We start from the raw sequence: 27,717 nt of genomic DNA, 5'->3' as shown, positions 1-27,717 counted from the left end.
TTCCTATTATCCTTTGGTTTGGTCTTATTGTGTCCTGGATCTCCTAGACATTTTGGTTTAGAAGCTTTTTGGTTTTTGCATCTTCTCTGGCTGTTTTGTCTATGTTTACAATGTTGTCTTCTGCCCCGGAGATTCTCTCTTCCATCTCTTGTAGTCTATTGGAAATGCTTGCTTCTGTGACTCCTGATTTCTTTTTTAGGTGTTCTACCTCTAGGGTTGTCTCTCTTAGTGTTATTTATTGTGTCCATTTCTGTTTTAAATTCCTTCTCCCATTCCTTCATCTCTTTGGTTCTGTTTTCCTCTAGTTCTTTGAGTTCTTTGAGTGGTTTTCTTGTTTCCTCTTTAAAAGCTTCTAATTCTTTATGCTTTTCCTCCCATTCTTTTTTAAGGATCTCTATCATCATCTTGAAGTATGATTTCGTGTCTGAGTTATCTTTTTCTGGAGTGTTTGGCATTCCACTGTTTGCTGTGATGGGAGAGCTGGGTTCTAGTGTTGCCAGGTTGTCTTGGTTTCCCTGGGGTATGTTCTTTTGCTTTCCTCTTGCCATCTTGTTATCTGTGATTGGTTCTTGCCTCTCCCTTGTATCTGGCCTTTGTCCCTGGATCTCCTGGCCCCTGGCTACTTGGAACGCCTTCTCACCATGCCTGTGTCCCTGGATCTCTGCTGTTCCTGGTGGCCGATGGTCTGAGTGCCCATCAGTCTATGGTGTTTTAAGGATCATTCTTTTTGTGAAAATGTTCGGTGACTGAGGCTGCACATGAATTTGGAAGACCTGCTTACCCATGTTTACTTTTAATGGAGTCTATCTGAATTCCAGGCCCCATTCTGTAGCTTGTCTAGGCAGTGGCATAGGTTGAAATAGCTTGAGGATCATAGAGAAGCTTTCTGTTCCGGGTTCCACACGTCCGATGCTGTCTCCATTCTGTTCGGTTTGAAGCCTAATTGCACCCATCACTGTACCATAGTAAGTTCTTCCAACTCTTGTGAGTACTGTAGCTCACCCAAGTAGTGGGCGGGAGAGTATGTACATTTGGCATCCCTCTCTGCTTCAAACAGGTGTGCCACTTCAACCTCCGATGCCAGTCATACACTCACCCCTCTGGTAGTGTTTTCTGAAATCTAGTCATTGGTTGTCTGGGAGTCTGCTTCCCAGGTAGATACAGCAGAATTTTCCAGTTTGCCTTGGTCACAGTGCTAGCGTGGCTATTGCTTTTTGGTCAAACCTATACGATGGATTATTTATGTTTTGCATAGCTTTTTATTTTATAAGAATGGGATTTTTAAAAAATATCAACTTGTTTTATTTCAATTATTCTCATAGACACAGCTCTTAAAATGTCTTCTTACTCTGAATTCCAAAGAAGGCCATCTGTAGTCCTTTTTTTTTTAACATTTGAAATGTAGCTAGCTACTATGATTTATGAATAGAATTTTAAATTTTGTTCAGCTATAATTAATTTAATATAAATATCTACATACACTTACTGAGGTAATATATTAGCAGTTATAAAATAATGTATGCTATATCACACTTTCTCAACAAATATTTCATATTCCTTTCACAGTTATTTACTTACTTTGTGTCCATTCATGTGCACTCACAAAGATACAAGCACACACACTAAATCACATTTGTGCAGCTCAGAAGACAAAGTAGTCAGTTTTCTCCTTTGACTATGGTGATTCTCAAGTTTGAATTTATGTCATTAGGATAAACATCAATAGCCTATAATTGCTGAGCTAACTTACAGGCCCAATCATAAAAAACCTATTTTTTTAAAATGAAAGTTTCCTGCCTGAATATAAATATTATCACCTGCTCATTGGGATAGGGGAGACATAGGAAGCTCTAATGTAGTGTCCAATTATGATTCTAATTTTAGTAATTTAGTGAATTCTGTCTCTTTGCTGACAGGTCAAGAAAGATTTGGAAATATGACAAGAGTATATTACCGAGAAGCTATGGGAGCATTCATTGTTTTTGATGTCACCAGACCAGCCACTTTTGAAGCCGTGGCAAAGTGGAAAAATGATTTGGACTCAAAGTTAACTCTCCCTAATGGTAAACCAGTGTCAGTGGTTCTGTTGGCCAACAAATGTGACCAAGGAAAGGATGTACTTGTGAACAATGGACTCAAGATGGACCAGTTCTGCAAGGAGCATGGGTTCGTAGGATGGTTCGAAACATCAGCCAAGGTAATGCTACATTAAATACGCTTAATACAGTAAGATTTACAAATGACCCAACACAGAACCATTATCATTATGATAGTGATAATAAAGTTTCTGTGCAGTGACTTAGAGTTAGAAAATTGCTTTGTGCTCTGTCTCATAGTGAGGTAATAAGTGATAGAAATGATTATTTACTACTTAAAATGACTATGACTAAATAAACCAATCCACCTGGATATGGGATATTGATCATAATTTATAATTACGTACAACTTTCTTGAGCTCAGGCATGTTTAATAAACTTTCTTTCACTCAGTCCTTATAACATTATAGAATTTTATAAGAAATTATATATAAATATTTACATATATTTATTCATGAGTATTTGAAAATATATGAAAGAAATAGATGTCACATTCTGTGTCACTGTATAACTCTTCATATTGTGACCGTTAAGCCAGAAGTTACACTTCATCGTATGAATGAGGAGATGACAATCATATAGAACCACCACGCTAGGAATACTAGTCTAGCAGGCCAGGAGAGTACAAATCTGGAGAGCATAGCATCGACTGTATTTCTGGTTACCTGGGAGACTGGGAGGTACCAGAAAATGGGAATCTGTGCAAGAATCAGGACCCAGGAAACTCTGTGTATGAAGAGCATTGCATTTAGAATTGTGCCTTACATTATCTCGTTTGTTAGTAAAGATTACTTTTGTACTCTTATTCTCAGCTCCCTTCTTGGCTTATATTTTACATCTCAATCTTAGAAGGAAATAACTTTAATAGTAAATTTTTAAATTCAATTTACTTTTAATAGTCATATGATACTATGTACTTACAATAAAAATGACACATAAGACAAATTTATATCACTCATTGATTCGTTTACTCATTGGATAATAATCAAAATAAGGAAGTTACATTCATCACCTTAATTTTCTGTGTTTTCTGACATTTTCTGTATGCATATAAATATATGATTTAGATTATTTTGATAACAAGCTATGTAACTTTGTTGTTATAGCTGTTCTATTCCTTTTATTTAGTGTCAAACAAATCTTTAGATATCTGAGAAGCCCAGGCATTTGCTACTAGCTTGGGAGTCAGATGTATGTAAGACAGGCATTTTCTCTTTACTAATGAAGGTTATCTTTAGACTTCATAGTAGACATTTGTACAAAATTCCAGAGAATTGTGGAGGAAATCCTCTGAATAGCCATCATTCAAAGTGGACTGTGGGTGTTCCGTTATAGTATCTGACTATAGTTGTGATAATCTACTGGATAAATTAAACATGGTTATATATTTTCAAATAGCTGGAAGAAATCAGATGTTTCATTAAATATGTTTCCTTTGATTTAAACATCACTGGATTCGTATGGGAAAATGACCTTGCTCAATATTAGTGGCTGAGGGATTGAACAAAAAGCATTTCCTCGAGACTAACCCTGAAGTGTAAACCCAGCAGGATTAAGCTATTGCTTGACTCACAAGAAGATGGAACAAGGAAGGGGCTGGAGGCCCACATATGGGTCTTGCTGCTGGGGCCCCAATTAAAGCAATCGTTGTTCGAGTTATTTCTGAATATACTCAGCACCTGGCCCTTCTCTGGCCCATCACAGCTCACTCAGATTTCCATGTCAGCAGAGAGTTATGTTCCTCAGTTTTGGGTGTTGACTTTGTTTTTAATGGTTTCATGTTCTGGGTACTTCTCCAGCACTTTTAGTCCTTAATTAGCCACTTCCTGTTATTCTCCCATAAGTTCTTGATGAACACAAGAAATTTTTAACATCTCTAATATTTCCCTGAATATTAGTTTGGAAATTTCTTTTTTATTCCAGTGTACAAGTTAACTAACTTGCCTTTGTTTTCCCTGATATACACACCCTACTTTCATACTGTCTGCACATACTTGCATACTTTTCTTGAGATTCTTTTTGTTTTGTTCTCACTTTCTTGTTTAGATTCTTGCTGGCTTGCTTGCTTTTCTTTATTTCAACTCTTCATCTATTCACAAGGAAATATATGATTCTGGATTACTTTTATTAACTACTGGTGAATTAGAAAGAATGATTTCTATGTATTCTTCTACTGTATGAGCACCATCAATTATCTCTTACTTACCAGTCATGTATTCTGTGCACTGAAACTTCAGATATTTATAAATCAGATAAAATCAGTCTTTATGCCTAACCATAGCACACCATATGTAAAATTTATAGAGTGTGGAATAATGGGTAAGAAGCTATGAACTACTGGGTGAGTTGGAATTACTTCGGGGTCTAAGAACTTTCTTAACTTTGTTTTGCTCAATTCTCTTTGTTCCTCCACTGCAGCATCAAAATCTATGTGCCTGAGACCCTTATGGTCATTAACTTCAGGCCTGGCTGACCTTCCACTTACGTACAGTATTTCTCATTATCCAAATTTCTACGAGTATTAGGTTTGAAGAGCGCCTATGAACACGTGTGGGAAAGTGGACCGTGGAATGTCACAAGCAGTGTGTTAACGATTATACTAGAGCACATGTGAAACATGGAGTCCACATTCTACTTTCCTTTTCTCTCTAAATGCTTTCCTGAGCATCCTAACAAAAATGGGTTGCTGACACCCAGTTAACATTCACCAGCAATATTTGGAACCTCTGCAAAAGTATGTATCATTGGCAAAGTGGAGTGCCAAGCTGCTGAACAAGTCTTTTCACCGATCTGACATAAAAGGCTGCTAAGTTTTGAATACAGCATTGCAATCCATAAAACCAAGACCCAGATTAAACTTCCTGTTTGACCCTGAGACAACAGCATTTGGTGACAGCAGTTTCTTCTTTGATTGCTTGTGGGATCAGAGGATGTGTTCCTTATAAAGCATTTTGATTAAGGAAGTCTTTAAGTGACAAGAGATTACTTGCCTGATATCATAATCAGCTGGTGAAGAACATCTCATTTCTATTTTTTTTTTTTTTTGTCTTAAAAACTACTAATGAGCCAAAGCCACACACTCTTGTCTTTTACCTAACAGATAAAACCTGTAGAAATCCTGTGGCCATAAGTAGCAACCTTGCCCTTTCTTAATTGACACTGGAGTTGTAATGAAAGCTACCTTTCACTATGCTGCTGACCCCACTGCCGCATTTTCTTTAGTAACTTGCACTGAGAGCGTCAGTGCCTTGTGATTATTGCAGGAACAATATGATGGGGAAAGTCTACCTTCCTATAGGAAAAATGATTGTTACCAAATCAGATTTCTCTTGCAGTCTTTGTGAATGAATGCTCACTGTGGATTTTCTAGGCAACATATGTTCATTCCCTCAAGCATATCAGACATTCCTAGTTTATGCCTGATATTTTAAAATAATTAACCTTTTCGACTCCTGGCTGTGCCCCTCCACTTACGTGTACAAGTGGGTCAGTTCATCTTCTCTAACAGAGGATGTTTTATGACTTCCTGTGACCATGCATAGTTTTTATAATTTGCTTTCACGTTAAAAGTTTGGAGTCCTGCCATCTAAGCTCATCTCAAGGGTTGACTGAACCCTGCTACCTGTCAACAGGTTCGCCTAGTACATTTCTGGAGGCTGCTGTCTGAGCTTTCCCACTTTCACCTTTGCTTTCTCACTATCTTAGTCAGGGTTTCTACTTCTGCACAAGCATCATGATCAAGAAGCAAGTTGGGGAGGAAAAGGTTTGTTCTGCTTACAATTTCCACATTGCTGTTCATCACCAAAGGAGGTCAGGACTGGAACTCAAGCAGGTCAGGAAGCAAGAGTTGATGCAGAGGCCATGGAGGGATGTTACTAACTGGCTTGCTGCCCCTGACTTGCTCAGATTTATTTCTTATGGAACCCAAGGCTACCAGCCCAGGGATGGCACCACTCACAATGGGCTGGGCCCTCTCCACTTGATCACTAGTTGAGAAAATGCCTTACAGCTGGATCTCATGGAGGCATTTAACCAACTGAGGCTCCTTTCTCTGTGATAATTCTAGCTTGTGTCAAGTTGACATAAAACTAGCCAGTATATCCACCGTCTTCTGGAGTTGTAATCATTGTGAAAATGTATGTGGATTACCCAGACACATTATAGACAAACCCGCCCCCTCTCTCTCTCTCACACACACACAGGTTTTTCTGTACATATTTGGCTATGAGGCACACACAGCTGCACTCTTGTGAGAAGTCCTTCTGTACCTCACGTCCCACCATCACCCCATTTTGCTCTTAAAGTGTGGTTCTGCAGGTACAGCTGTACACAGAAACAGGGCACTGAGCAATGGCAGTGTACCTGGGAACAATGGAGCATGCTGTATCTGCGTAATAGTGAGACAGATTCCGGGGAAACCTGCTGTTTTCTGCTCTTGTTTCACTCTACCTCAAGCCTTACTACTGGCAGATTTTCTTAACTATTTCTTTTCTATGTATAGTGCGTCTGTAGGTGAACTTTCCAAGAGTGCTCTAGGTCAGTAGGCACATTTGGAAGCAAGTATTTTAATTTGAGTTAAAAGTCAATATGCCTGTGGATGAGAGAATGGCTGTGCTTGACCGAGCACCTTCTGACATGGTGCTACTTACTAAAGAAAAAGAGTGGACAATTAATGCAGCAGCTTTTTCCCGTGTATTTTAGTAAGTGCTAAACACATTTACTCACATTTACTAACTTTAGGGTTTTTTTTTTTTTTAAGTTCACCTATACAAGGAAAGCCTACCATTCTTTTGCTTTGTGTATTGTTTGATGTTCCTGTCTTGGAGGCAAGTCTTCCATATCCTTGGCTGGACTCAAATTCACTATGTAGTCATGATAACCATGTATTATTATTTTCCTATGTCTAGATAAGGTTGATATAGTATGTCCTTGTTTTATTGATCTTTCTGCTGGGACCTCCTGAGCCATGAGATTACAGGCATGTGTTATTACAGATGGTTTTATGAGGTGATAGGGATTGGATTAGACTCATGGCTTTGTATATTCTATATGAGCATATAATATGCTTTTTATTTTATTTGTGTGTGTGTGTGTGTGTTTGTGTGTGTGTATGTGTGTGTGTGTGTGTGTGTGTGTGTGTGTGTGTGTGTGTGTTTGTGTGTGTGTGTATCTTGACATATGTAGAAGTCAAAGAAAAATCAGGCTGGCTTTCCCCTATGTGGGTTCCAGGAATAGAAGACTGTCAGACTATGGACCAAGTGCCATTACTCACTTAACCATGTCACTTGTCCAGATTTTCTTCTTTTCCTTCTTCTGGAATTAAGACACAATCCCATGACTTGCTTTGAACCAATTAAATGGAATAGGAAGTGACCAACTAGATGACAATGATAAAATGCAGACCCTATTTTTCTTTTTGGAGCAGGATGGCAGAAAAGGCTCTGTGTTTGGAAAACTTGGAAGTTTTTCACAATCAGCAACTGCTAGATTCAAGAATATGTTGATAGTTGAATTCTTCACTGCTTCAGAAAACTTCAGGTCCAGTGCCGCTAGGTAGCTAGAAAAAGTGTGTTCCTTAAGCTGTTTCTCTGTGGTGCTTGAATTCATTGCAGAAGATCAAGTTGGATTGTTTTTGTGGATGTATGCATGATTCTGCACACTATATCCACGTGGCATTAGGGTATTCAAATGAGAACATAACTTGCCCATCTGTAAAGGGTGAGGAAAACAAGTTTACTGCAGTCTTTACTCCAGCACTTTTTAGATTCTACTATCCTGTGTGCTCTGAATCCACACTCTAAATTTTTTTATTTACTGTCTTGGTTTTAAAAAAAAGATTTCCTAAGTTTTATTATGTGTGTCCCTATACCACATGTGTACAGCTGTCTGAAGAGGCGAAAAGAGGGTGTTGGATCCCCTGGAGCTGGAGTTGCAGGCAGTTTTGAGCAACCTCATATGGGTGCTGGGATTCAAACTCCTGTCTCCTGGAAGAGCAGGAAGCTCTTATCTACTGAGCTTATCTTATCTCTAGCCCCTGTTATTTGTTAACTGTGTGCAAAGATTTTTTTTTTTAATGTAAGAACCCACACAGTTATTGTAAGACTTTATAAGGTAGATGTTATTATCATTCAAAAGAAATAAAAAAAAGAGGCATAGGTGACCACCCTCACGTTCTAAAGTTATTTTATTTTATTATATTAGTACTTTCTTTATTCCAAGTGATAGTGACATTTTAAAAAATTAAGAAGCTCCCTATATTCTGATACGGTGCCATAGCAAACAACAGGTTTAGTTTCATTTTTCTTTTTCCTGCTTCTTCTATGAGACAGCTATACTAAGAGGCAGTTACTAAGACAGAGCAGTGGGAATGCTGGCCTAGAGTCCTGCTGTTGACACCTGTGGCTGTAAAGGGGAAGTTTTCTGGGGTGCATCAGATTTAGTGAGCTCTTTTGTTATTCTTAAATTAATTCTGAAGATGGGAGCAGTTGGGATCTGCTTAGAGGGCAGTATCACACATCCCTCATTTCACAGGCATCAAGGAAACAGACACTTACAAACATGCATTTATACAAACTGGAATTGCATAGATAATTGCACTCATTTATGGGTACATAGTTATTTTAATTTCTTTTTTAGTTACTTGAGCATAGCACATTATTCTTTAAATCCTTTTCTATTAAATCAAGTAATAAGTCGTCTCTCATTCTTTCTAGTTCCCAAATGTCAACACGTGAAAAAAGGAAACTTCTACTGGCACTTTATGTATTCATTGAGGAACGCAATTTGTATCAAGTGACTATTTGTCCAGGATCTCTCTTATACATTGTGAGTCCTAAGCCCATAGTATGTTCACAGGAACGTGATTATTATTTTTCTAGCAAGGCTCTAAGAAGTTAAGGAAGTTTGCACGTTCAGCTCCATGGCTTTAGGTGGTGTTGTAGGATGTGCTTAGACTGACTTATGTGGCCATGCCTTCTAATCTAGTCATCCGGTGAACCCTGCAGTTTTAGTTCTTTTAGGTTTAGCTGTTAGACTTAGAGTCAGTCACAAAAGAAATGCACTCACGTGAAATCTAAAATCAGAATGAACTTGGAAAGTATAATTGAAAGGAGATTATGGGTGTGTTTAATACTCATGGTTGGGTCCAGAATGACTACCAGTCTGTATTAGCGCCATCTGAATAATTATTTCTGACAGGTCCTTAATGCCTTACTTGAAAAACGGAATCTTTTCTGGAGTTTTACAGTGGCTTAAGCCTGTGACATAAACTCAATATACCCATCTGCTTACACATCAGCATAAATTAATAATAACGTGTTAATTTTTGCATAATTAGTTCTCTAAATATACTCTAGCTCTCTTCTTATAATGTGCAAGAAAGCCAGTCATCCTATTTCAAGGGAGTGGAAAGAGACTACTAGAGAATGTTACCATGGCTTGTTGACTACAAGTTTCAATATTGCTTGTGTCACTCTGTCCTTCTTGGCTCGTGATTTTATTTTACTTTTATTTTCTATTATTTTATTGGATATTCTCTGTATTTACATTCCAAATGTTATCCCCTTTCCCTCACTGCCATCCCCCGTCCCCTTGGTTCCATTAATTTGCTCCCACTCCCATCCACCAACTCCTACCTCAGCGCCTTGGTGTTCGCCTGCACAGGGAAAATGGGCTTTAAATGGACCAAAGGCCTCTATTCCCATTGATGTAAGACAATAATATCCTCTGTTACATGTGCAACTGTAGCCTTGTGTCTCTAAATGTGTGCTCATTGGTTGGTGTTTTTGTCCCTAGGAACTCTGGAGGGTTTGGTTGGTTGATAATGTTGTTCTTCCTATGGAGTGGCAAACCCTTTTAGCTCCTTCTGTCCTTTCTCTAGCTCCTCCATTAGGGTCCCCAGGATCAGTCTGATGATTAGCTTTGGACATCCTCAGCTGTATCAGTATGGCTCTAGCAGAAGCTCTGAGGAGGCATCCATATCAGGTTCCTGCCCGTACTAACTACTTGGCATCAGCAATAGTGCTGGAGTCTGGTGGCTGCATATGGGTTGGATCCTCTGGTGAGGCAGTCTCTGAATGACCTTTTCTTCAGTCCCTGCTCCTCTGTTTGTCCCTGTATTTCCTCCCTCTCATGAGTATTTTGTACTCCCTTTCAAGAAGGACTGAGGCATCAACATTCTGGCCTTCCTTCTTTTTGAGCTACATAAAGTCTATAAATTGTTTCTTGGGTATTGTGAACTTTTGGGACTAGTATCCAATGATCACTGAGTGTATGCCATGTGTGTTCTTATGTGACTGCATTACTCACTCGGGATGATAGCTTCTAATTCTAACCATTTGCCTAAGAATTTCATGAACTCATTCTTTTAATAGCTGAGTAGTACTCCATTGTGGAAATGTACCACACTTTCTGTATTCATTACTCTGTTGAAGGACATCTGGGTTCTTTCTACATTCTGGTTATTATAAAGTTACAATGAACATGGTAGAGCATATGTCCTTGTTATACATTGGAACATCTTTTGGGTATATACCTAGGAATATACCTGGGTCCTCAGGTAGAACTATGTCCAACATTCTGAGGAACTGCCAGAATGATTTCCAGAGTGTTTGTACCAGCTTGCAATCCCAAAAACAATGGAGGAGTGTTTCTGTTTCTTCACATCTTTGCCAGCATCTGCTGTTACTTGAGTTTTTTATCTTAATCATTCTGACTGGTTTGAGGTAGAATCTCAGGGTTGGTTTGGATTTGTATTTCGGTGATAACTAAGGATGTTGAGCACTTCTTTAGGTGCTTCTCAGCCATTCGGTATTCCTCATTTGAGAATTCTTTGTTTAGCTCTGTACCACATTTTTAAATAGGATGATTTGATTCTCTAGAGTCTACCTATTTGAGTTCTTTGTATATAATGAATATTAGTCCTCTATTGGATGAAGGACTAATGAAGACCTTTTCCCAATCTGCTGGTTGCTGTTTTGTTCTATTGTCAGTGTCCTCTGCCTTACAGAAACTTCACAATTTTATGAGGTCCCATTTGTTAATTCTTGATCTTAAAGGATAATCCATTGATGTTCTGTTCAGGAGACTTTCCTCTGTGCCTACGTGTTCTAAGCTCTTCCCCACTTTCTCTTCTAATAGTTTCAGTGTACCTGCTTTTATGTGGAAATCTTTGATTCACTTGGACTTGAGCTTTGTACAAGAAGATAGGAAAGGATCCATTTGCATTCGTCTGCATGCTGACTGCCAATAGAACGAACAGCATTTGTTGAAGATGTCCTTTTTCCATTGAATGTTTTTAGCTCCTGTGTCAAAGATCAAGTGACCATAGGTGTGTGGGTTCATTTCTGAGTCTTAAATTCTATTCCATTGATCTACCTGCCTGTCTCTGTACCAATACCAATCAATTTTTATTATGGTTGATTTGTAGTACAACTTAAGGTTAGGGATGGTAATTTCCCCAGAAGTTCTTTTATTGTTGAGAATAGGTTTTGCTATCCTGGGCTTTTTTTGTTATTCCAAATGAATTATTTTCTGTTGTCAACTCTTCTAAGTATACTTGCTTCTTTTGGTTCTAGAGCTTTCAGCTGTGCTGTCAAGCTGTTAGTGTGGGGCTCTCTCCAGTTTTTTTTTGGAGGCACTCAGAGCTATGAGTTTTCCTCTTAACGCAACTTTCATTGTATCCCATAACTTTGGCTATGTTGTTTTCCTTAAGTTCTAAAACTCTTTAATTTTTTTTCTTTATTTTTTTTCCTTAACTAAGTTATCATTCACTAGATAATTGTTCAGCTTCCATGTGTGTATGGGCTTTTTATTGTTTTGTTGTTAATGAAGACCATCCATAGTTTATGGTGATCTAGTAGCATGTATGGGATTATTTCATTCTTCTTGTATCCCTTGATTGGTCCTCTTATGTGACCAATTATATGATAAGTTTTGGAGAAGATACCATGAGGTGCTGAGAAGAAGGTATGTATTCTATTGTTTGGGATGAAATGTTCTAAAAATGTCTGTTTTATTCATTTGGTTTATAACCTCTGTTCGTTTCACTGTGACTCTGTTCAGTTTCTGCTTCCATGATATGTCCATTGATGAGAGTGGGGTGTTGAAGTCTCTCACTGTTATTGTGTTTGGTACACTATTTGCTTTTAGCTTTAGTAGAGTTTCTTTTATGAATGTGGATGCCCTTGAATTTGGAGCATAGATGTTCAGGATTGAGAGTTCTTCTTGAAAGATTTTTTTCTTTGATGAGTAAAAAGTATCCTTTTTTATATTTTTTGATATCTCTTAGTTGAATAACATATTTGTAAATAGAATGTCTACTGCAGCTTGTGTCCTGGAACCTTTACTTGGAATTTTTTTTTCCAGTCTTTTACTCTAAAGTAGTGTCTACCTTTGTTACCGAGATGAGTTTCTTGTATGGAGAAAAATGCTGGGTCCTTTTTCCGTACCTCGTCTGTTAGTTTATGTATTTGTTTTTTTTTTTTTTTTTTTGGTTATTGTTGTTGTTGAGAAACTTAGCCCATTCATATTAAGGAATCATGATTTTTTTCCTTTTTTTTTAAATTGTTGTTAGAGGTAGAGTTATGTTTGTGTGCTTATTTTCATTTGGGTTTGTTGCCAGAAGAATACTTTCTTGCTCATTTTATGGTGTAGTTTCCCTCCTTGTGTTGGATTTTCTATCTTTTATCCTTTGTAGAACTGGATTTTTGGACAGATATTGTGTAAATTTGGATTGGTTTTGTCTTGGAATATTTTGGTTTATTCATCAATGGTAATTGAGAGTTTTGATGGGTATAGTAGCCTGGGCTGGTATTTGGGTTCTTATAGGGTCTGTATGACATCTTTCCAGGATCTTCTAGCTTTCCCAATCTCTGTTTAGAAGTCTGGTGTAATTCCGATAGTTGTGTCTTTATAGTTTACATGACCCTTTTCACTTACTGCTTTTTGTATTCTTTCTTTGTTTTGAACATTTGGTATTTTGATTCCGGACAGTTTTTTTTTTTTTTTTTTTGGTTTTGTGTTCTGTAGGCTTCTTGTAAGTTCAGGGTCATCCCTTTCTTTAGGTTATGTAAGTTTTTTTGTATAAATTTGGTGAAGATATTTACTGTGCCTTTCATTTGGGAATCTTTCCTCTCTTCTATACCTATTATCCTTAGGTTTGGACTTTATCATTTTTTTTCTGAATATCTTGGATGTTTTGGGTTAGGAGTTTTTTGGTTTTTGCATTTTCTTTAGCTATGTGTCAATGCTTTCTGTGGTATCTTCTGCACCGGAGATTCTTCTATCTCTGGTATCCTGTTGGTGATGTTTGCATCTATGACACTTGATCTCTTTCATAGGTATTTTATCTCCAGTATTTTGTCCTTTTGTGATTTCTTTTTGTTTCTATTTCCACTTTTATATCTTGAATGGTTTTGTTGAATTCCTTAATCTGTTTTGTAGAGTTTTCCTGTAGCCCTTTACATCATTTTTGTTTTTTCTCCCTAAGGCCTTCTACTTGTTTAACTTTGTTCTTCTGTATTTCTTTAAGGCACTTATTTATTCACTTCTCAAAGCCCTCTGTCATCATCATGAGGTGCGATTTTAATTCGAAATCTTGTTTTTTTGGTTTGTTGGGATATCCTCTACTTGCTTTGGTGGAAGAATTGAGTCCTGATGTTGTCAGGTTGTCTTGCTCTCTGTTGTTTAGGTTCTTGTGCTTGCCTCTTGCCATCTTGTTGTCTGTGATGTTAGTTGACTTTGTTGTCTTTGATTGGAACTTGTCTTGCCTGTGGGACTATAAGCTTAGAAGTGAGAGTGTTCCTGGGTGATCAGCTCTCTTCAGGCAGTTTGTGGTTCTTGATGGTAGTGGGATGCCTCTAGCTTTGGGCAGAGATGGGGACTGGAAGGGTCCAACTGTGATTCCTGTGCCCTGTGAGTTTCAGGCGTTCTTTCCCTAGATAGTCAGTGGAGATAAAATGTCTAACCCTTGGGATCAGGATTAAGTGAGCTCCTAAGTATTCAGGTCTCCATGTGCAGGCTGTAAGTCCCAATGGCAGTGAGATGGGTAGCTCTAGTTTGAGGTGCAGATGGAGACGTCTAACCTTTGCTTTCTCATATTTAGAAAATTCTAGCATGCCATTTTAAGACTTTGTTCACAGGTTCCTAGTTTATGTGCCATATGCTGAAAACTCACCCTGAACAGGGATTGTTTTGATTTCCTCACTGCCTGGATAAAAAGTCTTCAGTAGGCTTTATTTATTAATGATTAATTGTCAGAAAACTTAGCAATTATCTGTAAACTGTGGCCTGTGGTTCAAATATAGGCCACCTCTGTATTAAATAAAGCTTCTATTAGAGCAGAGCTACACTCATGGTTTGTTTACACATTATTGATGAGTGCTTTTTTGGTTCAGTTTCAGAAAAGTCACACAAGAGGCCATGTAGACTGTGAATCCTGATCTGTTCAGATGTTTTATATTTAGAACAGCTTCTCTTTTTCAAGGTAGCATAAGACTAGCTTTGTATGAAATGCTGTACTATTGGTTTCCTTCAAACAAGTTTCTAATGAAGTGGCTGTTAATTCCCGTCTTAGAGATAAGGGCATTGAATTTTAAAGTAGAAAGTGTAAATGATGACCTAATGTACTCATGGTTGGCATGCAACAAAGTTATTCATGCTTTGTCACTCCACTCCCAAAATGCTGCCTTGTAGCTTTACCTTATTGTGACCTGCTATCATAACTATTTATACTGAGCAGCTGATACTCGCAGATGGTAAAATGTGTGACATTCTCCAGTCTCACCTCTATTGAGAGAGATTTATGCAATGAAAAGGCCTTGCTTTTACTGTGTCAAAATGACCAGAGAGAAACACCTTGGAAGGAAGAAAGGTCTACATATATTTCTCAGCCTTTGGTTTCAATCCAGAGTCCTTTGACTAAAGTGAGGCCAATATCATGTGAGCTAGAGAAGGCAGGAATGAAGAGAGAGCAGGAGGAGCAAAGGAACAAAGGAAAAGAGAGATGAAATGGAAGGCCAGGAGAAAAGAAAGAAAGATCAAGAAGAAGAGAAACATAGATAATATATAGTCTTTTTGGGCACACCCTCATGGCCTATTCAACCTACTTGAATTCCAACTTTGAGAACTTTTACCACATTAGATTATGAGTCAGGCCAGGATTTACCTCAGTGGTAGAACATTTTTGCCTAACAAATGTAAATCTCTGGGTTCAGTCCTTAGTAAAAAAAACAACAAAAGACTGACAGGATGCAGGGAGGGTCTAAATTGGTCTCTGTTGGCTTTCTCCTCTGGGATATTGGGAAACTCTGGAGAAGAGTGGAAAGTAAGATTGTAGGAGTTAGGATGCAGGACATCAGGAGAACATGGCTCATTGACTCAACTATGCAAGACACACATGGGCTCAAAGAAATTGAAATACCAAACAAGGGACCTGTCTGTACCAGGTCCTCTGTATATATGTTATGGCTTTTAGCTTGGTGTGTTTGTGGGACTCGTAATAGTGAGAGTGAGGGTGTACCTCTGACTCCTGCTTGCTCTTAGTACACTTTTCTTCCTGTTGCTTTGTGTTGTCCAGCACCAATATGAAGATTTTTCCTTTGTCTTATTGTATCTTGTTTTGTCCTGTTTGACTTCTGCCTCTTGGAGGCCTGCTATTTTCCAAAGAGGAAACAGAAACATAGTGAGTATGGGAGATGGAGGTTAGTGGGTTACCCTGGGGGAATACAAGGAAATGGTTGTTCACATATATTTTATGAAAGAAGAATTTATTTTCAATTAAAAAGACATTGTAAAAAAAAACAAAATAAAATGAAATTTCCTTGCAATAAATGCCACTTAGTATAAGGAGAATTACCACTGATCAATATGCAGAAACTAAGAGATTTTGGAAGCATTCATCCCTAAATGGAACATTTATATTTTTTCTTTTTAAAAACAAATTTATTTGAAAAAAAACAGAGATAAATGTACAGATTTTCAAAAAGCATTTTTGCTGGGGTACAGAGCTAAAAAAAGTTCTCAGTTGAGGAATATCGAATGGTGGAGAAGCATCTAAAGAAGTGCTCAATATCATTAGCCATCAGGGAAATGCAAATCAAAACAACCCTGAGATTCCTCCTCACACCAGTCAGATTGGCCAAGATCCAAAATTCAGATGACAACAGATGCTGGCAAGGTTGTGGAGAAAGAGGAACACTTCTCTACTGTTGGTGGGGTTGTAAACTGATACAACCACTCTGGAAATCATTCTGGCAGTTCCTCAGAAAATTGGACATAGTACTACCTGAAGATCCAGCTATTCCACTTCTGGGCATATACCCCAGAGACACTCCAATATACAACAAAGACACATGCACCACAATGTTCATGGCAGCCCTATTTGTAATAGCCAGAGGCTGGAAAGAACCCAGATGTCTGTCAGTAGATGAATGGATACAAAAATTGTGGTATATTTATACAATGGAGTACTACTCAGCTATCAGAAACAATGACTTTAGGAAATTCTTAAGAAAATAGATACATATAGAGAATATCATCCTGAGTGACACAACCTAGTTACAAAAGAACAGACATAATATGCAGTTCACTGATAATTGGGTACTAACCCCAGAAAGCTTTGAACACCCCAGAAAAAACTTACAGACTATATGAAGTTCAAGAAAAACAAAGACCAAAAAAAAAAAAAAAAAAAAGAAAGAAAAATCATTATGCTTAATCTTTACACACCAAGAAAACTTTGACTATTTCTAGGTTACATCTTATTTTACATGTGCTTTATGCTCATTGTTACTAGTAAGATTTTAAGGCATACTATCAAACTTTTAGAAAAATCAAGTACTAACAAAAATGTATTCATATACTGTTATGCAAAAATGCTTTTAAAATCTGTTCATTTACCTTTATTTTTTAAAATAAAGTTCAATTAAAAATGAAATAAAAAGCATTTTTGCATAAATTATATGAATTTTTTTGTCAGTACTTGATTTTTTTGTAACGGTTTGACAGTGTGCATTGAAATCTTACTAGTTACAATGAGCATAAAGTACGTGAAAAACACAACATAACATAGAAATAGTCAAAGTTTTCTTGGTGTGTAAAGGTTAAACATAATGATTTTTAAATACCAAGAATTGCCATAAGACTATATTCTTAGCTCTTGAATTATTAATGATTTAAGGTTATAATTTGATACTAGCCCCAGAAAGCTCTGAATACCTAAGAAACAATTCACAGACTACATGAAGCTCAAAGGAAAAAAAAAAAAAAAAAAAAAAAAAAAGAAAGGCCAAATGGTGGAAGCCTCAGTTCTTCTTAGCACCCTCTTAGAGTGTGGTACACCTAGACCTTAAATCATTAATGATTCAAGAGCTAAGAATGGAGCCTTATTTCTCCTCTTATAAGATGAGGGATTGTTGCAGAAGACTGGACAGAAAGGTTCTAAGAGATATAGTTAGTGGATAACTACAGTAAAGTAACATTTTCTCGAAGCAACAAAGCTGTGGGGCAGGTGGACAGGTTCTGATGGTGTGCACAAGACCTGTGTAAGCTAGAGGCAGTTGATGGCTTCTAGAGAAGGCAAAGTCAGGGTTTTTTTTTTTTTTTTTTTTTTTTTCAGGGATTCAGCTCCTGAGTAGATGGCCTTATACCTGTGCACATACAGACAGCACATTTTTATTATTTATTTTTTTAAAGAATACTTAGAATTTGGAGGGAATCAAATGGACATGGGGAACAAAGGAGGGATTGAAGTTGAAGGAGTGTGGAATGGACTTGATCACAACACATTATATTCAAGAATACAACTCAAGGCAATCCTTACACCAAATTTCAATTTCAACAGCTTCACAGTCATATCTGCCAACCAAATCACAGAATCCTTTGCCACTCCCTCGGTTCCTTGAATTAAATAAGTCTTCTTTACAATGTTAAGAAAAATGCTTGGAGATAGGGATTGAAGAGGGAAAACCATGCTTAGTGGATTGTTTTGAAGGAGGAATGCATATCAGAGAGAATGGGAGAAGATCCTTTAAGGAAAACTCAAATAACTTTGCCAACTTCCTTGGGAGAAATCCCACTGCATCCGTCCTTCTCCTTGTGTAGTCACTGTATGTCTTTAGAAATGGCTGTCATGTGGGTCAGTTCACTGGGAGAAAGGAAACTGAATCTACAAACTAGCAAGCTTATCTAGAGGAAGGCTGGAATTAAACTGACCCACAAGAACTGGATTTATTTCTCACTTTGTCTGCCTGTGTGTGGTGTGCATGTATATGTGTGTGTCCTGTGTATACATAAGCATGAGGGAGTGCATGTACACATGTGGAGGCCCAAAGTCAACATCAGATGTCTCCTGCCACCACTTCACCTTATCTATCCAGTCAGGTTCTCTTTTTAACTCCAACTAGTCTCACAAACCAGCTTTCCTATAGGATCCTCTGTTTCTGCCTTTCAGATACTAGGATTATAAGAGGCTCATTATACCTGCCATGCTTGTATATGGGTTTTTGGAATATGATCTACATTCTTTATGCTTGCAAGGTAAATGCTTTATCCACTGATCTATCTCCCTAGCCACTCAAAATTCCATTTTATATTTTGTTAATCATTTTCCAACTCTCAATCAGAAATATTTCAATAACTTTTTAAAGAACAAAAGACCTATATACTTCCTTTAAGAATTCCAAAAACTAAGATGCTTGCAAGGCCCTACCTAGCTCAAGCTTAATTTTAAACACAAAGACTATTGTCATAGAACTGTAGATAATAAGAACAGCTCATAAAATTCTAGGTTGTTAGGGTTGATATTGCCTGGGTGCATCTTGGTGCAGGGTATAACTAAATTCTGATCTACAGACTTTATAAGTAGACCATATTCCACATCCCTGGACCCAAGAATTGATTACTTAAAACCAGAATTTGTTTCTGGGTTGTGGCTTCTGCTTGGATATCTACCTCCATGTGTAATTATTTATCTTCACTTTTTAAACTTCCTTTTTTCCCCTGGATCTGTGCCTTCATACCATCTAGAGATCTCAACTGACATGTCTGGATCTCATTGTTTCTCTACAAATGTCACCATCTTGTTTGGAAACCTCTCTCACAGACACCAACACTTGTCCTTTTTATAGCCTCTTTATCACCCTTCAGGATCCTCTTTGCTGAGCATCCTGAACTCCCACAGAGGGCTTCTTATCTGCTTCCTCAGAGCTTTGTTTACTTCGTTCTCCACAATTACTGCATAAAATCTCCTGGTCTTTGTAAGCAGAATCTACTTCCTGCTTTTATGCACCTTGTTCTCTTCCTTCAGGCCTCTGCTTGGTATTCAACAGTAATGATTTCAGGTAATATCTTTTTTATGAGCTTGGGCCCGCCCCTCATGATGAATAGAAGAGCAGTACTTACTGTCTTGCTTTCAAGGACACTTGCAGAAGATCTGTCTACTGTATTCCTCTCTTCCAGCCCTTTGCAGATGACTTTGTCCTTGGAGAATACTACAGAGGAAAAAAAATTAAATTACTTGTGTAATTCCCAGAAGGACAGGGAATTGCATCTCGTTTCATGTAGAAAGCTCTCCAGACACTTTGCACAATAAGGAGATGACTGCTGTACCCTGTGTGGATGGGATATAAGAAGAAAGAAATGAAAGTGAAGGAGACCTCCTCATCCCTTAACGGACTCAGTCCTAAACTGGAATTACAAACTATCGCAATGTTACCTGGAATCCCATAAGAACTTGACAATAGTTCTTGGATCTGATCACCCAGTGTATTAATCCACCTTTTATCCTTACTGATTCTTTTGCATGGTCATATTATGAGTTTCTGGTATTGCCATCCCTACAGCCCCAGGAAAGCTGTTCAATGATGTTTATTGGACACATCAAACATCACCTCTACACCCAGGCCAATGGCCTGTCCCATGACAATGATTCTTGAAGGGACTTGAACATCGGGGTCATCTAAGGGACTTACTGCAATTGCAGGTGCTTCAATCTAATTTAAGAAATAATTGTAGAGGAAGACAATATTGTTGAAAAATGCTACTTTGGGGTTTTTATTTCAACAGTAATATTTGCTGTGTTAATATTTATTTATTCATTCTCAAAGCATTCTGAGAATTTTTGCTTTGTATTCAAGTGTGCACTTTGCTAAGTACCGAGGTACTGAAAATTAAAGGCAGTTTCTTTTAATCAAAAACTGTGCAGTGCCTGAGGAGAAAACCCATAAACCAATACAGTATTAAAATTGAGTTTTTAAAAAAAAAATCTTTGTTTTTTTTTTTTTTAAACTGGAACGTGTGCATGCTCTTTGTCGACCTGCTGATTGCTTACTCATCCCAGTCCTAGAACTTAAATTGCTGTATTTTTAAGCAACATAGTATTTGGTCTTAATTGTACAGAGTGGGAAGGAATGCATGGCAGGATGTAAGCCCTTTACTCACGGTAGCCCCGGAAGTGAGCACCAGAGCAGGGTTGAAAACTTGTGACTATTGATTTACTCTCTTTGTCAAGGTCTGACTTACAGAAGAAAAAAAAAAAAAAAAAAAAAACAGAGTAGACAAAGGTTTTCTTCCTCTGTCAGAACCAGTGTCTCTATTCTTTCTAGCCACAGCCAGGGTTTCCCCTGTTTCGAGAGGGCTTCATTGTTAAGACCTGTTTGCCTTCTCCCTCCCTGTGTGACTTTATTGTTTTCAGGGACTTTGGTCCCTGTTCTGTGGTGCTTTGCCTTCTCTGATGATGCCTTGTTTGTTGTCTTTTAAACATTCTTGATTTGTTGGTGGCAGCAGTATCTCAAGGCCTTCCATTTCATCTCCATCTCCTTCGCTGCGAGTGAGATATTGATTTCTTGGGAGAGTCTGCTGGGTTTGGGGGAAAAAATCAATATCACATTAGACATAAGTGAGGACTTTGCGGAGCACCTCAGCTGCCAGCCTGCTGACCTGACATGTTGGGATAGTGCTCAAAGACTGGCTCAGCCTGCTGGGCGCAGATAGATTCTGAAACCAGAAGAATGTCAGAGGGAGAAGGAAGGTGGCTAGGGAAGGTGTTGTCAGCACTTCCCTGTGCTCTAGTAAAGCTGGAAGGAAACATCTGCTCTGTGACTCAAAAGAACAAGGAAAAGTGCAGAATGGAGGCAGAGCATCACATTAATTTTCAGACTGGAAGAGACTTGATAAAATACAGAAATATCGAATAGGTACTTTATAAGGGACTTCACAGACTAACCTGGAACACTGAATGAAGTGGCAGGGAAGAGGTGAAAACTGGGCTCACCAAAAAAGAGAGAAATGGAAAATCTGAAGAAGTGAAAACAAAAGATCTGTAAGACATGTAGAGAGGATGCTGGGAGCCATGCCTCATGAGTACCTTTAATGCTGGAATGAGGAAGGAGCAGATCCCAAGAGAAACACTTTAATTAAGTTTCTCAGCTTGAAAGAAGCCAGTTAGAGAGACAATGGTGCGTCAGGGTGTCCCTAAATCTCCAAACCTTCTTCCTTTTAACTGTGTGAGGCCCAAAGAACCCCATGAGCTACTGAATGAAACTTAGGAAAACAAACTTACTCAGGCTAAGGCTAATAAAGATCCTGCCAGGAGCAATCCAAACATTAGTCAGATGAGCATGTCCAGACAAAATGTACATAGGACATAGTCACTTCGGAGCCTTGGGTGCTACGTTTCACTCAGGGAAGTGTAAATGTCTTGCACATCAGTGGGTGAGGTACCTTGGGACAACACTTCATACAGATGTCTGAGAAACTCCAGAACAATCGCTCATCCTTCCTGATGTCTATGCAGAAATACAGTACAAACCAATATTGACAAAACACATACATCAGATTTCATCTGGACGCATGAATAGCAAGTATCTCATGACAGTTTGCTCTAGAAATTGTTTTCTGGAGAAGATGAATCTAACGTTCATCTTACCAAGGATGGGATATTTTATTATATATGTTATTATATATGTCACTTTGGCTTTTATTTGTTTTAAGTTTCATTTACTATGGTTGTTTAAATGAGAAACATCTCCAATAAATTTCAGGACTTGGTTCCCAGTAAGTTGTGCTGTTAAATGGTCTGGGGTGTTTCACTCTGCCTGAGTAAGTATGTCACTGGGGTGGACTTTCAGAGCTCACAGTCTTAACTTAGTTCCAGTTGCTCTCTCTGCTTCATGATTGAGGTTGAAAACTTGAGGTCTCAGCTTTCTGCTACTTAATAAACTTCTTATCTAAGTTGACTAGGTCATGGTATTTTATCAAGCAAGCAATTCATTCCATTTTTTTTTTATTGCTCAATTAGCCTGTGGGATTAATCTATTCCAATCTATTCCTATTCTATTGTGTTCTTTCTGTTATTCACCTACAATGCATGTAACTTTCCATCTTCCTCATGTCTCATTTTCTCTTTGTTTTATCCCTCAATTCATATTTTGACTTCTTCAATATAGTATTTATAGCACTAATAATTTTAATATACTTGCCCTAATAATATTCTGACCTAACTTTCTTTTACCCATTCTTATTTGTTTTTATTCATTACTCTAATAGTGATCCCTAGTCTTACAAAGCCGATTCTCCTTCCATTCTTACCTTTAGCAATAAATGTCTTAGTATTTACCACATACTCCTGCACCTCTATTCTCTTCAGGTTGATAGAGTTGAATTGTTTATCATTGACAGTGGCCACAATGTATTTATCTATTGTTTGTGGTTGTTTCAGTTAGTATTCTACTTTCAGAATGCTACTGGAGATCATGTATGGTGAACTGAGGCTTAGCTTCTGAGCCACAGCCCTAATCTAGTACAGCAGAACGGAATGGCACCTCAACCCCATTACAGCCTAGACACACCAGAGTATTGCAGTGACTTCCAGTGAAAGAATATGATTTTTATTATTTCATTTAATATTTTTGTAATTGCATTTCAAATGTTGCTTCCCTCCTTTTCCCCCTCCACTTGTTTCCATGAAGGTGCATCCCTTTTTAAAGAAAAAAAGTTCCAACCAACTACATAAGCCCAAGTGTTTAAGTCTTGCAGATACATAAGAAAGAGAGGAAAAATTAAAAGCCAGACTTGGTTGTGAATGCATAATGTCATGGTGAGATATTCCACTTAGATTGAATTAGATTTAATTCTAGAGAAGGCAAAAAAAATATAGTAGAATGCTTAAAAAAATCAAACAGGACACAAGCTCCTGAATGAACTCACACATAAACCGGTGAATTAAATAAAGAATTCAATAAAAGACATAAAAGAAAAAATTAAATACACTGCTCTTAGAAATACTAAAAATGCAAATTTAAACTTTAGAAATGAAAAGTATAATAAATCGAAACTCCAGTCTCATGAATAGAAGAGTGGAATGGAAGACAGGGATCAAGGTCAAAGTAAACATATCAGATAGGCCTTTTCGAAAAACTAACATCTCCTCATCATAAAACAAACAAACAAACAAAGCTGGTAGCAGAAGAAACATACTCCAACATACCATGAAAACATACGACAGACCTCCCACCAGCATTATCTTAAACGGGAAAGACTTGCAAGCACTTTTACTAATATCAAGAACAAAACAAGGATATCTGCTTTCACTACTCAAAACTATTTTAATGAATTCATTTTTGGGAATTGCACACAATGTGTTTGGTCATACAAACTCCTGGCTCTTTCTATTACCTCCTCCCATAACCACCATAAGCTCTCTCCACTCCCCAACTTCTGCTCAATGTCTCGAAGAAAATAAAAGGCATGTAGTGGGAAAGGAAGAAAGGGACGTCAAAGCATCTTTACTGCAGAGAACATGATCCTACACGTAAGAGCCCACAAAAGCCCTACTAGAATAGTTTTAGAATGGGCAAACATTTTTCTTTCTCTTTCATTTTTTTATTATTGTTATATGTTTTTACAGTCCAGTCTTTGCCTCCCTCCTGGTCCCTGCTTCTTAAGTTCCTCATCTCATTCCTCCTCACCCCTGTCTGCCAGGGGATGTTGCCCCCTAGCAGGCCTCACCACTTCCTGAGCCCCAGCTCTCAGTGGTTAAGTGTGTCTTCTCAAACTGAGTCCAGACCAGGCAAAACTCCTGTGTGTGTTGGGGGCCTTGGGCCAGCTCATATGTGCTGCCTGGTTGATGGCTCAGTGTCTGAGAGATCTCAGAGGTTTGACTTAGTTACCAAAGCAGCAGGATGTAAAATTAACCCACAGAACCCAATAACTTAAAAAAGAATACATAGTAGTAACAATAATAATTAATAGTAATGGAAGTAATAAAAGAGAAATCAGCAAGACAGCCCTGTTTACAATTACCCTAAAACAAGACCAGAAAAAAACCCTCAGAACAAATTTAACCAATGAAAGAAAGTCCTGCATAACGAAAAAAATAACAGTGAAAAGGAAATTGCAGACACTAGAAGATGGAAAAATCTCTCATTTATATCAACAGAATTAATATTGTGAAAAGACTGTACTAGTGAAGGCAATCTACAAAGTCAATGTAATTCCCATCAGAATTTCAAATGTGTTCTCCAGGGGGCTAGAAAAAATAAATCCTTCCAAAAACACATATTAATGCACAAAAAGCCCAGAATAGCCAAAACAATTCTTAACAAAATACAATCCTAATGTTATCCCCATACTTGATTTTAAATTTTCCTACAGAGCTACAGTACCCCTAATGACTGGGAAGTGGACCAAAGCCCGAATTGTAGGTGAACGGAATAGTGTGGTCATGTAACCTCAGATAACTACAGCCAAACAAGCTCTGGTAAAGATGACAAATGGAAGGAAAGGCAGCCACCTCAGTAAATACTGAAGAAGCAGAGAAATGGAGTTAGAGCCCCAGGCTCTGCCCCCTTGAAGACCTTTCATTCTCTCAGGTTTTGCTTTCTGTGACAGTACTTTTTGTTCTGATTTAACTTGTACCATGAGCAGTTTCTTTAATCTTTTCCTAAAATCTGGTTTAGCTTCATGACCTTATTGGTACAGGTTTAAACTAATTCTGAATCTGTTCTGAGTTCAGATTGTAGAGCTTCTGACCTCTGTTGATATTCTTTTTAACCTAACCTTATAGTTACATTAATTTCTGTTATATTACTTTTCTCTTTGTCCTTAATATTTTTCTAGTTCCTCAAATGTTTGGGTTTTTGTAGTAAAATAAACTTTTACATTTTCTTATGTGATTTTTGGCTTAAAACCTTCTTTACTTGTTCTACTTTTAAGTGGAAATATTATCATATAGGTGCCATATGGAGAACTTGAAAAATAATAACAATTAAAAGCAAAAGATTACATTCTCTATAGAGACTATTTGCATTAAATGAGAATGTTTTTCTTTGTTCTCTAATAGCAAGGATTTTGTGTATATATGTGCACTAAAAATAACTTCATCCTAATTTTAAGCCATGTTTATTTCTTTTCAAAAACTTTACATATTTTTGTGTGTGAGAATACTTTGTGTGCTTGCATGTCTGTGTATCACATGAATGCCTGTTGTTAATGGAGGCCAGAAGATGGCATCAAACATCCTGGAACTGGAAATACATATGAACTATCTGGCTGCTGAGAATCCAATCTGAGCTCAGTGGAAAAGCATCCAGCCCCCTTAACCACTTAGCTGTCTCTTCAGGCAGAGCAGAGTTTACTTTAGCTCTCAAGATGGACTCACTATCTCTAGATGTAAAGTTGATTTCTGTAAGTGTATAGTTGCAGGAATAGCTGGAAGGAGAGAAGAGAATAAGCTTAGAGACAAAGTGTCTCTTTTGAGTAAATCTTTACAATGTAGACAGTGTGTATATGTCATAAGCATTTCTCAGCAATAATGCTATAATTTTAAAGGTCACACCTGAATCAGCAGCATCTTCTTGTCAATGGAATTGTTTCTTTTGCTCTATCTAGTTGGTAAAATTCTGTAAAACAACCAGAAAATAGGAATTAGGTTCTAATTCTTAAGTTTCAAGCAGATCTTTTTAGTACTATTATTATTACTCTTATTAACGTTGTTGTTATTTTATAAAAAAAATGCAGTGGGCAATTCTGACTTTCTGATCAAACTATTCTTTGAAGGCACTTCCGTTCAGTCCTCCTTGGTGTCACTCACTGTGCCCAGGAAGGTCAGCCAAATTATCCATGTGTCTAGCATATGGTGAGGCAATTCAATGTCCATGCATCTGATAGAAAATACTATTTTCCTGATGGTAAAATAATTCTTTTTTTGTTCCATTTTTGGTTAGGTTATCTAAACCACAAGCATGCGCCCTGTCTATACTGGTGCTGATGATGTAAATGTCTGGGAAGAGACATAGCCAGGACAAATAAAGACTTCCACATTCAAAAGTGTTCTACCGTGTCCAGCTTCCCTTTCTGCTCCAACCTCATCCTTCTTTCTCTCTCCCACATGTGCTATGTAAATATATGCTACCATTTCTATGTGCTGAGGCTAACAGATCACTGTCAGCTGCTAAGTGTGTCCCTGCGATCTAAGTGGACCCACTCCACTGGACTGTTGTAGCGTTGAGTGTGAACATGCGACTGAAACTAAATCCATCCAAGTGATTCTTCAGGGATAGTTTTGCATCTCAAGTTGAGTTCTTGAAATCTTTTTCTCAGACATCAAGGTGATGAACCAATGAGCCTAGACATTTCAAGTTGCTTCATAAAAAAAGTCACTACAGATGAAGAAAATGAAGCAGGTCTGATAACATTTGAGAGTATAATTTTATTGCCTAGTGTTCATGGAATAGTCTGAGTCTTTCAGCAGTTCTGTTACTTCTGGGAAGGAAACTCCAGATGCCCTAGGCAATTCAATGGGTTTCTGAATTTTATAGTCAAAAAACTTCTGGCTAATTAAGTTGATAGAGTGTACTTGCTCTAGTAAGTGATCCATTAAACAAATATCTCCTTCTTAAAGCCTCAATGTGAGGAATCTTCTCCATTAAAGGGACATTATTCTTAGGTTTTCTACAAGGTTCACTGCATTAGTCAACAGACAGAGATAGTCTCGGGGGTCATCTTCAACTGTGTCAAGAAAATGGCAGAGTATAAATTCCCTGCCTTCATACTTGATGAAACTGACACTAAAGAGACAGAAAGGTGTGTGTGTGTGTGTGTGTGTGTGTGTGTGTGTGTGTGTGTGTGTGTAGAGAGAGAGAGACAAACAGACAGAGACATATACACATATTCATATATAGATTTTTCATTAACTTATTTATTTATCTACTTTACATACCAGTTGCAGAGCCGATTCCCTCCTTTTCTTCCAGTCCCACTATCCTTTTCCCTTCTCCTTAGAGAAGGGGAGCCTCTTTGGGAATATGTCTGCCCTGGGACATCAAGTTTCAGCAGGACTAACTACATCATGAGAGAGAGAGTGATTTTGACAAGCCTTTAACGACTAAGACAGTGACATCAAGGCCAAGGTGATTTTGCTATCCTAATGAATCTTGAGTTAAAAGGAACCTGAATATAATAAATATTAAAGTAGGCAGCTCATACATATCTTTTTTCCTCTTTCGCAATGTAACTTACCAATAAATAATATTTTTAAAACTGTTTCTCTCTGTACCAGGGAACAGTACTGTAGACAAATACTGGGAAGCACCAAGAGGTCCCTGGACCTTTTTATAGATTGATA

The 27,717-nt window shown here is 37.8% G+C and overlaps 1 protein-coding gene across 1 annotated transcript in view; it reads left to right on the top strand.

The window, feature by feature from the left end:
* RAB38 (RAB38, member RAS oncogene family) overlaps nucleotides 1–27,717 on the top strand; it is a gene marked incomplete at its 5' end in the record, with an annotated part of 68,707 nt that overhangs the window by 23,229 nt on the left and 17,761 nt on the right. The window contains one exon of the mRNA XM_080911510.1: nucleotides 1,917–2,197. Coding sequence (XP_080767636.1) covers nucleotides 1,917–2,197 — 281 coding nt within the window. The remainder of the gene's footprint in view (nucleotides 1–1,916; nucleotides 2,198–27,717) is intronic.

The sequence above is a fragment of the Micromys minutus genome (assembly GCF_963924665.1).
Source record: "Micromys minutus genome assembly, chromosome: 2".
Taxonomy (NCBI): Eukaryota; Metazoa; Chordata; class Mammalia; order Rodentia; family Muridae; genus Micromys; species Micromys minutus.
Note: the sequence above shows the minus strand (reverse complement) of the source record. Positions and strands in the feature narration are given on the sequence as shown.